General features: G+C 47.2%; 1 protein-coding gene across 1 annotated transcript in view; it reads right to left on the bottom strand.

The window, feature by feature from the left end:
• ATP6V0B (ATPase H+ transporting V0 subunit b) overlaps positions 1-18,103 on the bottom strand; it is a 124,339-nt gene that overhangs the window by 14,954 nt on the left and 91,282 nt on the right. The window contains exon 7 of the mRNA XM_085602768.1: positions 5,476-5,666. Coding sequence (XP_085458894.1) covers positions 5,476-5,666 — 191 coding nt within the window. The remainder of the gene's footprint in view (positions 1-5,475; positions 5,667-18,103) is intronic.

Raw genomic sequence — 18,103 nt, 5'->3', positions numbered from 1 at the left:
AGTGTATATATTGCACCTAGATTTTAAATTGTCTGTAAGTTTGTATTTTAATTACTGCATGCGCCGTATAATCACCACTGTATTTAGTGTATGTCTCAGTCCCTATACTTCATGCAATCATTCTGTGTTCCATGTAATATTGTCCATTACATGCTTATATGGTTTAATGTTATTGCCACCAATTACACTCATGCCAAGATTCTACGACCCACTCGGAAGCTCTAAGAAACATATCTCCGATCCCTTGCCTGCCCGGTATTTACGCGGGACACAGTCTTTCCTTCATTTCCAGTAACACGACTAATGACAGCTCGAGTGGCGTGAGGCTCACGCTCATGCAAGCGTAACGTTCCATTGAATGTCCGAGGAATGCATTGCTTTATAAACTCTGCGGTTTCCCGCTATTGCCTCTCGTACGGATCGTGGGATCTAGGAGACTGACGCTCCAGGTAATTGACACCACACACCCCCACTGCCTCCTGTGCTTGTTCTAATTTCGTTTTGAAGTCAGACAGTATCCCAACATGTCTATGTTTGCCTTTTTAATTTTAATTGTAGTTTCTGCATTGAATGCCCAAGAACCGACTTAAGTGGTCATACTACCCTGAACTATGGGTTAGGGTGGATTCTTGCATAGGGACATTATCTATTGGACAAAGATATACCAACAAGCCCCTTGCCTTCAGAAGAGGCTGTATGCCTCCTGAACTTGTACCAGTAAGGACACTACTTGTCCTCTCCGCAAACGATGCGGGTAAGCCTTACTAGCTGGGCCAATTCGGTTACCTTGTAACCCCTGTAATTATTCATGTACACAACCTTGACACCCTATTTATTAATCATGTAGGTGTGGAACACGGACACCACATCACTGAAGTTGGTTGCCCATTCCAGTCCTGAGGAAGACCCGCAGGACGAGGCCCCAAGTACCCCACGTGCCCCAAGACGTCGAAACCCATACCCACTAAGCCAGGACCAAAAAAAAATAAAAAAAACACACCCATGCCGTGCTAAATAATGATACACTTCTGGATTGCAAAATATATGTCAAAAGACCTTGTGAACTATTGCTGTTGTACGGCCAGATCTACCTAGATTGATATCCTTCTATCAATCCAATCGCTGAACTGTCTCTAAGTCCTTTTCCTACTTCACTTGGGATCCCTCCCATGCGATTCACTTGAGCACTCTCCTTTTGCACGTTCTCCTGGAGCAACCACTCAGTTTCTTTTGTTGTGAATTCAAATAATGCAGTAAGATTCCCACTGCGAGTCCAATTATGATTGAATAAATTATGTCAATTTGGACATTTTTGGTTGTTGCACATCATTATCTCGAATGTTTTTATTACTGTGAGCAGACATTGCGTGAGCTCAGAAGAATTGATTTGATATAATTGATTTATACTGCATAAAGAAAGGTTTAGGACCATTGTATTTAGATCTGTGAGCCCAGGTACAAGACTGTTATTGGGTCACCCCATTTTTGTAATGGCTCATATTCACGAATGGCATAAGGATTCGTCTGGGGGCAGTTGTCACAGGTCTTAGAGTTGTGCGCCAAACCCAAACAACAGAGACAATTTGTGGGCATCTGTCACAGCAATCTGTTAACAACAGCCCCTACGAGGCTTAAACACTGCAGTGTTAAGGGGGAAACATTCCCTTGTGTCCTGGAAATTGATTGGGGGGGGGGGAAGGGGGAAATCACTGCACAACGTCGAAAAAACAAAAAGAGCAGAGCTTCGATTCAGTGTTTTAAAGACACAGAAATGAAGGAACTGAAGTCATCATGAATTGGTGGTGCTTATATGCAGCTCCATGCATCACTTTCGTAGAAGGGCAGCGTTGGCGAGAGGTCGCATGGCACCACCTACCGGACTGCAGCAACACTGCTTTTTGAGCTTCCAGATCAGACTGGCACCTGGAGATATCGGCATGGTGAGGAGTCTGCAGTTAGAAGTGTTACATTTACACAACGCAATGTATTTTTTCTTCGCATTTTGGAAGGATGAAAAAGCAACAATGGCTCGGCATTGGAACCTTTTATTTCATGCATAGGATGCACCAGGAATGTTGCATTCAATATGTGATCTTAGTAGACTATCATATTGCCTTCAAGTAAAGCCATGGTAAAACCGTGGTGCCAATAAATAGGGGAATTTATTGAGGGCCTGGTTGTACAACTCCTACTTTCATGGGTAGTATTTGATCTCATTCTTGAACACTCAGCCCATCTGAAAGGGTACACACAAGTCATGAGATTGTGTGCTAGACTCTCTAATGGTCCAAGTGCCAGCAGAGAATGCATATCAAAGGTATTTTTGTCTAGCCATGAAAATATCAATCTACAATATGAAATTGCACGGAGTAACTTAACCCCTTCCCCGCTCATGACGGAACCGCTCCGTCATGAGCCACGGTTGCCGTGTGCTCATGACGGAACGGTTCCGTCATGACACGACCGTTGGCGGCCGCTCCGCCCATGCGGCGCTGTTTCCCCGCCTGTGCGGGGGGACAACGCAACAGGGCGGAGTCATGACGGAACCGTTCCGTCATGAGCACAGCTCAACTGTGGCTCATGACGGAGCGGCTCCGTCATGAGCACAGCGCCACCGCGCTGCCCCCCCGCACCCCCCAGCGCCGCGGCGGAATTCCCGCCGCGGCGAAGGGGTTAAACCAGGAGCAAGGATATTAGTAAACACCTGTCGCTGTGTGCACCAGTCACTGGATAAAGGAATCTGTGCACCAGTCACTGAATAAAGACTAGATGGATAAAGACTTCCGAATGACTAAAAAGCAAGTACCTTGAACGAGGTACTCTCTCGCTCTCAATGTTTGATGTCCGTCAAAACCGCTCTACAACAGCCAACTGCTAATTAAGAAGAAAAGCGACAATTTTTGTGCATACCTTTATCACGATAGAGGACTGGTCAAGATAGGGAGCGGTGTGCTTTTCTATAGTACACTGCTACCAGACTATCTCTAGGTGCTTTGTCAACCTCCAAACTACAAACCCAGAGCAGCAACTTCTTTAGTTGGTTTTGAACGTTCTCGCCACCTCAAAAAAGGACATCTCTTGTAAATGCACAGATTCTTAAGAGTTTTAAGTCAGCCTACTATACGTCGAGGAAGAGATTTGCCTGCTCAAAGCTAGGCAATGTTTAAGTAGGCTTGTCAACAGCAAACATCACTTTCAAATAGGCCCGAATAAGCCGGTCAACCAAATATAGGCCTACTGGCATGTGGACTAGTCCCAATCTCCCTAAAGCAGCATTCTGGGCGACCTCCTGTTTTAATTTTTATATAATTCTTTTTATTATATTTTTACATGTTCATCTACCATCGATAGGCAAAACATACTGCAGGTATATGTCAACTTATTCATGCATCTCCAAGGTTTCTTCCAATACAGTACACTGATCTCAACAGCTTACAAAGTCCATTGTATAGCAAGAGGATTAAGGCAGCAGACTATCACAATCTCATCATAACTCAACTAGATCCCTATATCATCTAATGTTGACTACCTGCAGTTTAAACTTGCCAATTGAATGGAGACCCACAGAAAAGTGCATCACGCTAGTCAAGACTGTAGTAGAAGGTAACCCTACTTTCCCAAACGATGGCTTTAATGCTGGATTGAGGGCCATTGCATGGTGCATTTCAAAAGCGCCCATTGCCACTTTTTGAATACATCTGGTATTTGGGCATGAAGAGACAGGTTTAAGTGATGGGTTATGTCTTGATTACTTGTCAGTTTACTGAATTAATGGAGGAGGTGAGGAGCCAAGGGCACAATTTGAGGCTACGATAAGATCAGGTAGAAACGAACTTGCAGTACAAACTCACAGAGGTCAGATGGGTCTAACAGCACTTACAGTACAAAGAGGTCTGAGGGGGAACACAGAAGTGTAGAACACAATGACCGGTACAGCTGGTCCTACACACAGGAAGGGATGAGGAGAATAGGAGGGACTAGTTACACACACCTGGGAGAGAATCCTAGCTACTTTATAATGGGAGAGCAAGAAGGAGACCACACACTCCAAATTGGGAGACTCTATACTAAACCAAGGGATCAGGGCAAAAGCTACAGACATGAGGTGTAGAGCAGGTGACGAGCTGTTATGACCGGATTTTCGGGGGGGGTAACTTATTATTGCGCAAAAGCAGGGGTAGAAGATAAGGTACAAAACAGGAAAGAGGGTACAAAACAGGTAGGGCATAAGAGACAGCAGGTACCTGGGAGGGTCAGAGGGACCCATGAAAGAATTTCAAAAGACCCCTCATACCACATTAATCAAACAGGAAAATCTTGGTACTAGTAATCTGAAAAAAGAGAGAGCAGAGAACATGGACGTCACAGTGAAATAAAGGGAAGCAGGGAGGAGGGATCCAAAATTGTGGGATGTGACTGGTATTCCACAGCAGTTGAGGAACAGTGAAACCATCCATCTGTTACACAGTAGGTGGCAGGCCACACATGCTTCACCAAAACTGGACAAAAAAAAAAAAAAAGATACAAAAGACCAAGTGCAAAATAAATGGGAAGGAACCTAATATTACCCAATAAGAGAAGGGGCTTTAGACAAGTGTTACACAACGTGGAAAAGAGGCCAGACGAGAACACATAGCTTACAGGGGAGAACAGGCACTCTTGTAAGTATGTGGTGTGCAAATATTTGCTCCAAAAGGCAAGTATTTGAGTGGGAGAAGGGGAAAGAAAAGCAAGGACAACATGAAGCGGGGGCTCGGTGAGCAGCATTTCAAAGATGGGCTATAAAGTATGTAAAAAGCATGTCACACGCATCAGTGTTGAAGCTAACAGAGGTGCCGTAATGTATAGAATGTATGGGATACGTGTCTAACATTGAGCCTGATAGCAGTGTCGCACACTGGTAGAACACCCTGACAGACGAACTGTTATAGTAATAAGATCGCTACTAGCTATACAAGTTTATGTTGAAATCAAAAGTGGATCGTACTGCTGAAGTTTGAAACTTAATAGGTTTTATAATAAGGTCATTTGCTAGGTTTACAATACACTGAATGCAAGATCACAGATTTGAATTAGGCGGTGTTTAAAATGCCAAAGGCTATATAATGTAGATCAAAGCCACTCGCATCATTATACAGTAAATAAATCCTGTGTCTGAAAGGATCTGAATCTAGGCAGATACGTTGAACAGCACTAGATGCTCCAGTTCTTCCTGAGGCGGCTTACGTTTAGTAAACACTAGCCTAAGGGTAAACGGATTCAGAAGTCACCCAAGTTCATGTCAGCCATGGGGCTGTTTGCTCCAGCATCTTCTTAAATAGCCTCTCTTGAGACTACGGACCACTGACCCGATTGCTTCATACAAGCTCTTTTAGTTTAAGCCAATAGTGTGATTACGAAAATGAAAAGACTGGCAAGTCAGTAAAAGAAGTGAAAGGGCATGACACAAACAGATACCCATGTTGACAGACTTACCTGTAGAATGGCCACAATGACCCCAAACAAACCGATGGCACTACCAAAGATTTCTACAATTAGAATCTTCACAAAGAGGCTGGCGTTCTGGGCATCAGCCAAGGCAGCACCACTCCCGACAATGCCCACACACACTCCGCAGAAAAGGTTGGATAACCCTACAGTAAGACCTGCTCCAAACATCGAGAAGCCTAAAAAAACAAAAATAAAAAAGGAAAACAAGGTGATTATACACACAGCTGAGTTTAAAGTAAGTTTGGTTTTATAAAGCTACAGTTTTACCGTACCCTTATTTATCTTTTTTAATGTGAGCATTACACATAATGGTATATAAAATATTTTACAAGAACAGTAAGCTGCTGATGCAGCTGAATAAAGGGACTAGCAGATTTCAGTTGTCTCCCTTCTCATCAGGTTATATGTAGAGGTAACTTTGTGATCTAGGGCAGACTGCTATCAAAGAATATCAGCGCTTTCAGAACTACTAACAGGGCTGAAGGTCCTAAACGTTTTTCAGAACAGTTTTAATTTACAAAAACCCAGCACAGCCACTAGCTCAAAGTTTTGCATGTTCCCTAGCACACACTTATTGCAAACGCACCAGCATTCCTCAATCGTTGACGCAAACTAGCCCAGGTAAGCCAACGACGGGTGCTGGTAATAGGAGAAACCACACAGACTATGGATACTGAAGTTACACAAAAGGGAAGGAAGTTAGTCTCTAGTATTCCTAACTCCCCATCCATGTATCTTTAAGAAATGAATAAACACTTGGTTATATGTTACTTGTAATCTTGGTATTCAATTACAAGGCAATGTGGAAGAAATAAAATAGTCCCCACCCCAGGTACAGGTCCTGGAGCACTTCACGAAGATCTCTTGAACTATCATTATATATACCACGTAGGCTGAATCAGAGTCTAGACAATTATGGGCATGTAGAGTGGCAAGCGGTCTGTAATTCTGGGAGATTCCATCCTTCAACACCTCAAGAAAATGTTTGCCACAAGCCTATGGGATACTGGTAGCAGCAGGGACCAAGGAAAAGAGAAAAGGAAACAGGAGGACCAACCCCCAGGGACTCATGATGCATCTATGCACCCAGACCAGCCTACCCGAAGAGGCATGGCGAGTGGGGCGGCCTCTGATAAAGGAGGTACTATTTGCCACAGATGACAGCACCGGGAAGAGGCCAGTAAGAGAGAAGGATAAAAGCAGACCTCTGGCCATACAGCAAAATAAAGCACAGGCCTCAAGATAGTCTAAGGAGAAGACTATGTAAAAGATTTTTTGGACTTTATATTTTTTTGTGCACTAATAAAGTGTATAAAGCATTTTTATAATCTATTACACATGCATACAGTAATATAGTACTGATGCTTTTCAAAATAATTCCATATACTACGCAGAAGTGCGTTTTCTGAAGTATATTAACTAGGCCTCACTTTAAAAATAAACATTACCTTTCTTAAAATGGAAGTCAGCCATCACTGACACTTCTTCGCCCCTGCCATTTCTCTCTTTCACTCTCAGCAGCACAAAGGAAAGCCGATAGGATTTTTCTTTTTTTTTTTTTTTAGAAACTTTAAATAAAGTTATACACAATAACAAACTACAGGTGTGCAACCAATTCAGCAAAAAGAATCATGCAGTCATTAAACATGGTGGTACAGTTCTAGAAATCGGACCAACCACTGAACGCCCTTCCACCAATAAAAGCAAATTAAACAGACATTTAATCCCCTTCTTCATCGGCTACTGCCTGGCTGCCCACTATTGATGCGCTTTGGGAACCTGACTGTGCCAATAGCCAGCAGATCATGACAGAGTTCCCTCCAAAGCCTTAAATCGTCCTCTAATTTCTCATCTTTGCGACATCTCTTCCTGCGCACCTCCTCAGCTACTGTCCATTCGCACACATCTCGTATCCATGCCAAAACTTCAGGCACCCGCATCCCCATCCACACAATAGCAATTCTGCGCGTAGCTAGCACTAAAAGTAATTGCTGGAGTCTATATACTATTTGGCTTTGCTTTTTAGGTTTCCGTATTAACTCCAGTAGGCAATGGGCAGGTGTCAATTGCAATCACAAACTCGCTCCACCACCTCCGTCCAGAAGCTTCAAACATCAGGGCATTCCCATGCCAAATGCAGGAATTGCCCCCTTCCCGGACAACAACTAGGGCAAAAGTCAGACCTGCTGGGGGCCATGCGATGTAGTGTATCCGGGGTCATGTGTGTGTGGGGCATGTAATTGTAGTGAATTAACCGGAATCGGCCGTACATGAGACCGTGAGCTTGAGTGCACCCACCACCCTCCAGGTCTGCGTTCCAATTAGCAAATGCCCCGGGAGGGGAAGCACTGGCTGTGGGATCGCTGGGTGCGTGGGTCATATTTCTTTAAATATATTAGCTAGGGCAGAGTATTGTATATATTGCCCCTGCCCCAAGTCAAAGTAGTCACAAGCTTGCTCAAATGTAATATAGCTCTCACCCGGGTACAGATCCGCAAGAACACCCAACACCCCTCCCGCCAGGTCAGAATGTCATATTGGACATCACCCTTCTAACAGGCGCAATGTCCCACACAGATAGCTCCAGACGGGACGGGCGAGTTTTAAGATCTGCTCTGCTAAAGTTTGCCAGATGCACGCAGTCTGTCTGACCACATATGTCACCGCATCGGAGTTACCCGTGCCTTGCAACAGGAGGGTAGATAAATCAGTAAGCTGCACTCTGTCCTGGAGCAGCCTCCCCCCACCCCCAATTATCCCCCTCAACAAACCATCTTGCTGCATGCAGAGGATGAGCGGCGTAATAGTAGAGCTCCATTCTGGGAGTCTGAAGGCCACCACCTTCATATGTACGATTCAGTGTAGCAAGTGCCACTCTGCTGCGCCAACCTGCACAATACAGCTCTATCAATATAGAGTCCAATGCCCGGAATACTCGCCTGGGCACAGGGCAAAGGGCATTCTATAACATGTACAAACAGCAGGGTAACACCACCATGTTGGCTATCACCAACCTGACCATTAGGGTGAGCTGGAGAGTATTCCAAAAGCCCATCAAACCCTTTAATGCATCTATCAACTTGTGGGCATTAAGCTGCAATATCTGTTAGTCCACACCCGCCACCTGCACTCGGAGGCGGGGGGGGGCGGTCGGGAGGGAAATAACGATTATTTTGTTTTGTTTAGTTGCAACCCGGAGCACCCACCCACCAAACTCTTCCAAGACCTGTAGTAGCCTTGAAATCGCCTCCAGTGGTGAGGGGACATAGTATCATTGTATGCTGACAACGCTCTATTCTATGTGGGAAGTCTCACCGACTATGATGCCCCAGTGACCCTAGTATCTATGCACCCATATTGCCAGGGGCTCTATTCCCAATGCAAACAGCAATGGAGAAAGTGGACAGCTCTGGTGTGCCCCCCTGCCGAGAAGCCACTCGCTCGACTTTCTGTGCCCCACCCGGACCCTGGCTCTGGGTGCTGCACACAAGTTCTGTACCCATCTTCTGATCCGCAGGCCAAAACCAGCCACCTTGAGCACCTCCAACAGCCCCCAATCCACAGAATCAAAGGCCTTCTCCAAGTCTATGAAGACCAGGGATACTTCGTCTTTAGGTCGTACTTCATGCAAAGTGTGCGTTAGGCTCCTAATATTCATGCCCGTGTTATGGGTTGGTATGAAACCACACTGGTCTTCGTGAACCAGGTGCACCATGTGAGTGGCCAACTTAGCAGCTAGGACTTTGCACAGAATTTATCTTCTGAATTTATCATCTTCAGGGTACGTATGATCATGGGTCTTGTTCGTTCCCCCCCCCCCCCCCCCCCCCCCCCAGCTTGAGAAGCATAACAATTTCCCCTTCAGGCATGACAGAGGCAATACCCCTGCTTCTGAAGCCTCTTTATAGACTTGTAGCAAGGGTTTGACAAGCGGACTTGAATAGACCTGTAAAAAGGCCACAGGAAACCAGTCAGCCCTAGGTACCTTAGCTCCGGGCATAGCTTGTAACGCTTCTTGAACTTCTTCAGCCGTAATTTTAGCATCCAGTTCCTCTAGCATAGAGGGTAAAAGCTGTGGAAGTGCCAACCCCCCCCTGACAATGGGGGCATAATCCTCAGCCGCCACTCCAGGGTCTGCAGTATATACCTTCTGTAGGCGGTGCTGATTATACCTCTAGAATCCCAGCCCTGGTGCACACGAGGTTCCCTCCATCGGCCCTCAGAGTGGTAACAGATTGAGGAGCTCGCTCGATACGGAGTATACTTGCCAATAGGCGACCTGATTCGTCACCCTCAGCATGTAGTCTTTGGCGGTATAGCATCAATGTGTACTTTTCCAGCCTGTCTCAGATGTCGGCTATGCACTCTTGCTGTTTCCTTTCCTTCCTACCTCTGTGTCAGTAAGGTTCCCCGCCTGTATGTCGGTTAACGCTTTCTCCTCTTTATCCAGCTCGCCAAGCAACTGCCGCCTCACCCCACACACCAATCCCATGCTCGCCCCGCCAGTCACAGCCTTTAAGGCCTCCCACTCATTAGTCCACCCAGTGGGACCCCCACCCCCCAGTTTGTTGACAGACTGTTACTATCTTAGACATTGTTACTATCTCAGACATTGTAGCTCTCCCCACTTTGTCCTCTAGTAGATAGAGTGGAAATCTCCAATGCCTCGGGTCAAATTTGGGTGATCCCCACCTAACCAAACATCGTACCGGGGAATGGTCAGACAGAAAGTGCGCCAAGTGTGTCACCTCCACATCTGGAAAGGCCGGCACTCCCGACACCAGAACCCTGTCTAGTCTGCTTTGTGTTCCATAAGTATGTGAATGGCACATGAAGAGTGGCAGTGGAGGGTAAATTCCCTCCACACATCGTGGGCCCCCAGGTCTAGCATGACCTTTTTTAAGCATCTGAGACAATCTGGGTTTTGTTCCTGCCTTGGGGGGGGGGGGGGATGTCTATCGAGGGTGGAGTCTAGGACGCAATTGAAGTCACCCATCCATATATATGGGACGTCTAATTCCTTTAACAATAGTTCCTGAATTACCTGAAAGAACGAGGGGTCGTCCATGTTTGGTGCATGTACATTTAAAATAAAAATGTCTCTGCCATCCAGCAAACCTAGCAAAATTACATAACACCCATTCACAGCGTATTCACTATAAGTTGGTGTAAATGGAATGCCAGGTGCCAGCCAGATCATGGTTCTACTGGAGTATGTAGATAAAGAAGAATAGTGAATCTGGCAGTGCCACTTCTTGGCTACTCTAGCTGCGCCACTATCGTCCAGGTGTGTTTCCTGAAGGCAAGCGATAGATCTGAGATGGCGTTTGAGGAAAGTTAATACCTTTGTCTTTTGGTACATGTACCCATCCCCCAGACATTCCAGGTCAGAAACCTAGACTCATCCCCCATTGCCAGTTGGTCTCGCCATTACCACCAACCCCAAGCCCTGACCACCCATAAGAAAGCCACAGATATGCACACCTTCGAAAGGAACCAAACCTAAGAACTTGTAAAATCAACCCCCCCCACCCCTCACCCCCTCACCCCCTCACCCCCCCCCCCCCCACCCCACCCACCCACGGACGGACATTTGTTGAACAACAGGTATCATCCAAAATGCCTACCCCTATGTCGTGCTAGGTCACACGCATCCCGCTATATTGCCCAACTAGGGCTTAAATCTCACGAGTCCTCCCCCCCCTCCCCGTCCCCCCCCACACCCCCCAAATGTCAAAATCTGGACCTACCAATGCAAAGAATTCGACATAAGCAGGTGATAATGACCCACGATGAGAATCTTCATAATGCTAGTAGTACAGCATGGTAATTGAGCCCACCCCAGTTGAATGCTAACCAGGTCCTGCCCTATTAGTGAATCAGGCCATCTGGGCCTGAACATAGTATAGATTCAGACGGCGGGACTTCACAAATGTTACAGTTTGGGGGTTGTTCCGAATTCCCAATTTAATGCTCCTCAGAGAACTTGCCTTCTTGTCCGAGCAGGGTTTCCAGGACCACATCTGCTGACGCACTTGCCATTGTGTCTGATTGGCGATTTCCAGGTTGGGAGTGCCAACTTCTGAATCCAAAGCTGAAGGAACGCCTGTGCTCATTTGGAGTGTTCCGTCGCTCCGGACTGTGATCCTTTTGTCTGGGCTCGCGCCCACAGTTGGACACTGATCCAGGAACCTCTCTGCCGACCTGCCCTCCACTCTCTCTGGGAAACACAGTACACAAATATTCTTAGACCTGGTGTGCCCCACTACGTCCTCAGCGCGGTGTTGAAGAACTTTCGTTGCGGAGGATAGTTGTATTACCTGTTTTTTCAGGGTAGCGACCTCTCCCTTGAGGCTAGATACGTCCTCCTCCACTACCGTAACTTTATCCGCTACCTTACGGAGGTCAGCCTGCAGCAAGTTTACGTTGATAAAAACAAACTATTTGGGCCTCCTCAACCTTCCGGGAACCCTGTATGGCGACCAGCAGCTCTGCTCGCGTCCGCTCCACATCTCCATCCCGTCCTCATCATCCGCTCCTGTTTGGCGCGTGATTCACTGCGGAGGGTGGCGTGGCGTGGTATACTGAGTGATGGTGTTTGATGCCCCTGCACGAGAGGCCTTGTCCATGTTTGCGTTAGATGGGTGACCACCCTGCGCAGAGCGGTGCACGGCCCCCACATCTCAGTAGGTCTGGGTTCCCCCCCCCCCCCCACCTCCATGTGTGCCGCTTCTGATCAGGTGACAAAGATTATTCCCAGCGAGGATTCCATTGTAGCATCGGGGGCCTCACAAGGAACGACTGCTGTGCTTATTTCCCATCCTCAGGGGACGGCCAATGGCCGCAATCTCTCAGTGCGCACTAAGCCCACAGAAGGGCCATGGTCTTGACCCGCTGGCCACGCCCAAAGCGGAGAGGATTGGTTTTTATTTCCACTGTTATTGTTGTCCTGCTCTTGATGACCATTCAGTCATGTCTTGAAAAATCCCAAGGTTCTTCCATTGGTTCACTGTACCCCATTCATTCAAAACACATCGTTCATAGACCTGGTTATGTTCTAGCATCTCTGAATGACAGTAGCATAAAGGGTGCTAAATAATTATTCATGTAGTGGGGATAGTGCTCAAGTGTTATGGCAATGTGACGTTTATTTTCTGATGTGCTCTGATTTGCTGGTGAAATACTACATTTGCTCATACCACACTGAGCTCGCAGATGATGAAATTTCATATGCGAAAATAATGTATAAAAGTCCTGATTTTAGAGGGTGAGCCAGAAGACTTTCCTGTTCTATTAGAGATGCTGTCCGTTTCTTTACTAATTTTGTTACCCACTTGGGATACGGTAAATTTGTGATTTTTGCATTCTCTGTATAATTCTGCATTGAGAGCATTAATGGCGTTGAGTTTGTACGGCTTTAGTCTTTTGAATTCTGTAATAAAGACCTTTACATTGCAATACCCTCATGGCGCCTACTCCATGAAAGTATTGCAATGTAAAGGGTTTCACCCTCTAGAGCATACACCCATTACTGTTCTTTATCTCTTATACATTGAGGAAAAGAAGAGGACTCCAAAACAAAAGAGACATGCACGTAACAGCAGCCGCGGCCCGTGCAGGTAAGAGCGGTGGAGGGGGGTGATATCAACAGACAATGACGAGCGGAAATGAAATAATTAATTTTCCCTCTTCATCGTTTGTCGAAATCCCAAACTCACCCAACTGGCCCCACCGCTCTTACCTGCACAGGCCGCAGCTGCGTGACAGGAGAGAGTTGGTTATCTGCGACATAAAAATGGTCTCTACAGAATGGTCTACGATTGTCACTATTAGGGTTAGTAGACCCACATTTCCTGGAGGAAACTGTTGCATAACAGTGCTTGTTAAATGAACTGGAAGTTCTTACTATCCGAGTCATTTGAAGAAGGATATATTCCACAGGTGCTTCTTCATTAAATCAATGTAGTTCCTGTTTTCTCATTGTTCCCTAGACTGAATGAGGGCCAGAGGACCAGGCGAGTTTCCCATCACATTAGACCAGGGCCCCCGAGTGATGCAACACAAGATGAAAAATGAGAGTGGGCTACCAAGTTCTGTGCACAAGCATATTGTGCAGTTCCCAAGCACTATTAACATGTCCAATACCACTTTATAAATAATCTGGTATTTTACTAGTCAGGGAAATAAATGACAAGACATATTTCACTGCAACAGTACCACAAACAGAGGACATACAAGCCAACTACTCTTGAATTTATGGAATTACAGTCTGGGTCCAACCTGCAACCTCACAGTGGCATACACCAAGGGATCCTGCTTCACATGTCACTCATTCAGAGGAAGAGACGGGTCACTCATTCAGAGGAAGAGACGGGTAGAAACTAACTGATTAACAAGGAAGACCAGATAATGGAGAGTGGGATTCAGCCATCACCTGTCTTCCATGGAGTTACTGCTTATACTATAGGCTGGATGCAGCACACTCCACTCTAGAGGTATGGAACTAACTAAACAAAAACAAACAACTAAAATGTTGTGCCTGACCAAACATCTACATGTTTAGCCCATTTTCCAGTTTCCTGTGTGCCATCCCTGCGCCTCCCAGTCACTCTCTAATAATAAAATGGATCAGGGCATCCCATAGAATCACAGCAGTGTCTCAGGCTTGACAGAAAGCAAATCTTGTGAATCCCATGTTCTCTCTCACTCTGTGTCAAAAATTCCTAAGAGCTGCACCCTACAGGGTGCATAGCACCTACCGCTCTATAAGTGTCACCTCCAGATACTCTCCAACTCCCTGTGACAATCATTCTTTAAGAACAGTCTGGCTCAGGGAAATCTCTTACAACCATGCACAAATCAGGTCAATGACTATAACAAGCATTTGCAATTAAATAGGTCTCGCATTTACGCAAAACCTATTGCATTGCAAATCGTAGGCATCACGGACAACAGGAGGGAGGGCGGGCAGGGGGGTTGTGTTGGGGGAAGGCATGGACAACGAGAGGGAGGGCATTCCGGTGGGAGAGAAGACAGACAAAGGGAGGGCAGGGGGAGAAGGCACGGACAACGGGCCGGCGGGGAGGAAGGCACGACAACGGGAGGGGGGGGGGGGGGGAAGAGGAGGCACAACGGGAGGGGGGGGTAAAGAAGAAGGCACCAAAGCATATCATGCCTGCAATAGGAGAACTGCGTTAAAGATAATAGTGCTTACGGTCTAAATAACACGTACCATGTAACAACCGAAGTAAAGGGGGCAGTCGCCATGGGAGGTGACAAATGACGAGGAGGCGGTACTAAGGAGGGACTAACTAACATGCCTATTGATAAATCAGAAGCCAGCATTTAGGATGGACAATGACAAGCCAATGATAAATATGGGCAGAGCTTCTAGTCCATACTCCTCTAAAACAAGTTTGGCAGAGCAGCACATGCGCGCTGGCTCTAGGCTCGACCTAAAAAGCACAGCGGCAGCCAGGTCATGCCATTCATATTACTCTGCTGTTAGCTGAAACAAGTTGGTATCCCGCCCACAATAGGCAATGTACAACACTGCCATTTAAGAGCCACAAAAGCATTCCTACAACACTTATTAACTCCAAATTCCTATAACTGCATTAATCTTTGGCTGCAAGCTCTAGCGTGTATGGCCAGAGCCAGATCCTTAATCTCTAAGTCTTAGAAAGAACTGGACCACATGTTTCCTTATGATCGTGTACAAAATCCTGAGAAATGCATTAACGTATTACAAAATCAATTCAAACAGGTCCTGCAACAGGCTTGAGGAAGGAGTTTTTTTTGCTGGGGACCTTCTCCTAGGTCAGCATCCTATGGTCCCTGCTTCCCTTGGAGTATGATGTAGAGAGTGCTCCGTCCCTTAGTTGTGAGTGAATCAGTTATTAAATCAGGCTTTCCTAGGAGGTAGATGTGAAATGCGCTACAGTTGCCTGTGGTATGTACAAGGTTGTCAAATGTTCTACATAAACATTTAATTGCAGAATAAACTGATGTAAAAACATGCCTCCAGTAATCATTTCAGCATGCAGCTACCAAAGATATCTTTAGTGACAACAATTTCTAAAACAAGGACCATGAGAAATGGAATACACACACTCAAGACAATTGAAAAGGCTATGATATTGCATGGCCGCAGAACACAGGTACGTAACCAACTGCTATAAAAGCAGGAAGCAAGAGCTATAAAGCACCACTATAACAGATGTTTATCTGGTCAACGTCACAAAATGAATTATTTAATTTATAAACTAAATACAATTGTGAAACAGTTAACATGAAATTACTTCATTACACTAGAACATTATTTACAGGCGAATGCACTTGGGTCGCCCAAAATCTCATTGCGTATATGCTTACCAGTGACAGCACTCGAACCAAGGGCCATAAAGGACTAATCACAAGTCAGTGAATCCAACTAGTGTATGTGTACTTGGATGTAAAGTTCAGAGATGACACTAAATGTAACATCACTCTCTAGGGTGAGGATTGTGAAACATTTACAACAAATATATTACAAACGGACCTCAGTTCGGTTTCAGTTTTTCAAGCAGGTGGTTGAAACACCACCATCTCTGGACAACATCTCTAACACACTAAGTACAATGGGATCCTATGCATTTCCCTCTGCAATGGAAATCCAACGACTTTGAACTGTTTTAAGTCTCAAACATGGAGTTCCTACTTTTCTCTTATGATCGGACAAACTGGATTGGACAGGGCACAGGTGGAGTCTTAATAGTATGTTTTTAAAACATTCATGACTGCATGAATGTTAACTTTGATGCAAAAGAGGAAAGCAACAAAATGTGCAATATTTCTCATAAGATACTGGTCAAACTGGGGGTTCAAACTCATGAAATAAAGATTTTGCATTAACCTCTTGGTTCCAAAATCTCAACTCTTTAAACATTTGCACCATTAAGAACAATGGGAACCTGGGTATTAATATTAAAGAGCTACAAGTGGGGGGGAGAGGGGGGGGGGGGTGTGGGGGTTAGGGGGGGCGTGGCCGGCAGCCGACAAGAATGGCCGCTGCCCTAGAGTGCTCCCGCTTCCCCATACACAATCTGGTGTTATCCTGTGCCATCCCATTGACCAACCTGGCTATTAATGGGCAAGCAGACGTACCTGGGGCGGCAGTGATGGTTCGGTGGATTTCGATGGCTCGAGGAGAGAGCCCCGGTCCCGGAGTTGAACGTGGTGGATCCGTAATGGCGGCCTCCCAGAGATTGCTGCCGATGATCGTGGCTCCGGGACAATGAAGGAACAGCTGTCCGGCGGTGAAAAGAAGCACGCAGCGCTCGGACCCCGGGAGACGCGGGGCTGACTTGGGGCTGGTAGCGAGTCTCGGCGCATGCGTGCGGTGCTCCGGAGCGGGGAAAGGAGCATCCCGCATCTCGCGGGTGAGGCCCATACGGGGGCCCCGGTCCGGGGAGCCGGATTTATCTCTACTAGGCCCATACATTGGCAGCAAGGATCGGGCGGCCCTGGTGAGATACGGGCCAGCCCACAGTCTCGTGGATTAGCGCCGGTGCGGCCCCGCGGTCGGGGCGGCACCCAGGAGAGGAGGCGGCGGCTCTGCGGCGGTGGGGCTCGGTGCGCGAGTCCCCGGCCTCGGTGACTCCAGAGGGCCTCAACTGGCCTGTAGCAGGTGCGCATGCAGGCAGCGTAAGGTGGAGGACAAGCCTGAAGGGGGCGGAAGAAGCTAGCGTGGACGCCGGCTGAATGACACGAGGCATCCTTGCTGGCAAGTTGCAGCGACCAATACACCTATAAGAACTTTATGAGGACGTGTGCATAAGAACGTCAGATGGGCCTACAATAAAGGAACAGCACCTGGGACTGTGGACGATACCGATACTTGGCCGAGAGTGGGTCAAGCAGCGGCAGTGAAGATCTTCAGTGGGGTCGAGGCTGAGGTGAGGCTTTGAATTCCGGGGCTCTAAAGCAAGGGGGATTGGTCATCTCCCAGACTCCATCCGGGGCCCCCACAGTCTACCACTGGGGGAGACCTTCACTCCCACACTTGTGGGTGGGGAACGTCGCTGGCACACCAGGGGAGGTGGCATACCAGGCCCTCAGGAACTCCCAGCTGGCATTGAGTGGACTCTGGGCCTTTCGCTGAAGAGGAGGGGGTGCGCTCAGCGATAGCCCTCAGGAGGGTCAGGGGTTGGTCCAGGATTCATCGAAGTGGCGGTCTCGAGGGAAACCAGACAGGCCGGCAGCAACAGCGCAGCACTCGCTGGGCAGGCGGCGGGAACTACCCGGGATCGTCCTGGCCCGGTTCTTCGACATCAGAGACTCTTTGGGACGAGAGTGGTACCGGGCGAAGGACGCAAGTGGCGGAGTGTTCCACCCTGCAGTACTTGGCAGTGTATACGAAACGGGGTGTTGAGAATCCTGGGAGGAACATTTGCGTGCTCTGGTACCTGCCGCGGTGCAGCCGGTGTCCCCCGGTGCGGTCCCGGATTTTCACCTCGTGCTAGCGTTGTAGACCTGCATTCATGGCGACTGGAGGAAGGGGCCCTAAGGCAAACACCCAGAAGCAATTTGCCAAGTTCGCCTTGTCCCAAGACGGGAGACAAAAGTGAATTGC

The sequence above is a fragment of the Triturus cristatus genome, chromosome 4_2, assembly GCF_964204655.1.
Source record: "Triturus cristatus chromosome 4_2, aTriCri1.1, whole genome shotgun sequence".
Taxonomy (NCBI): domain Eukaryota; kingdom Metazoa; phylum Chordata; class Amphibia; order Caudata; family Salamandridae; genus Triturus; species Triturus cristatus.
Note: the sequence above shows the minus strand (reverse complement) of the source record. Positions and strands in the feature narration are given on the sequence as shown.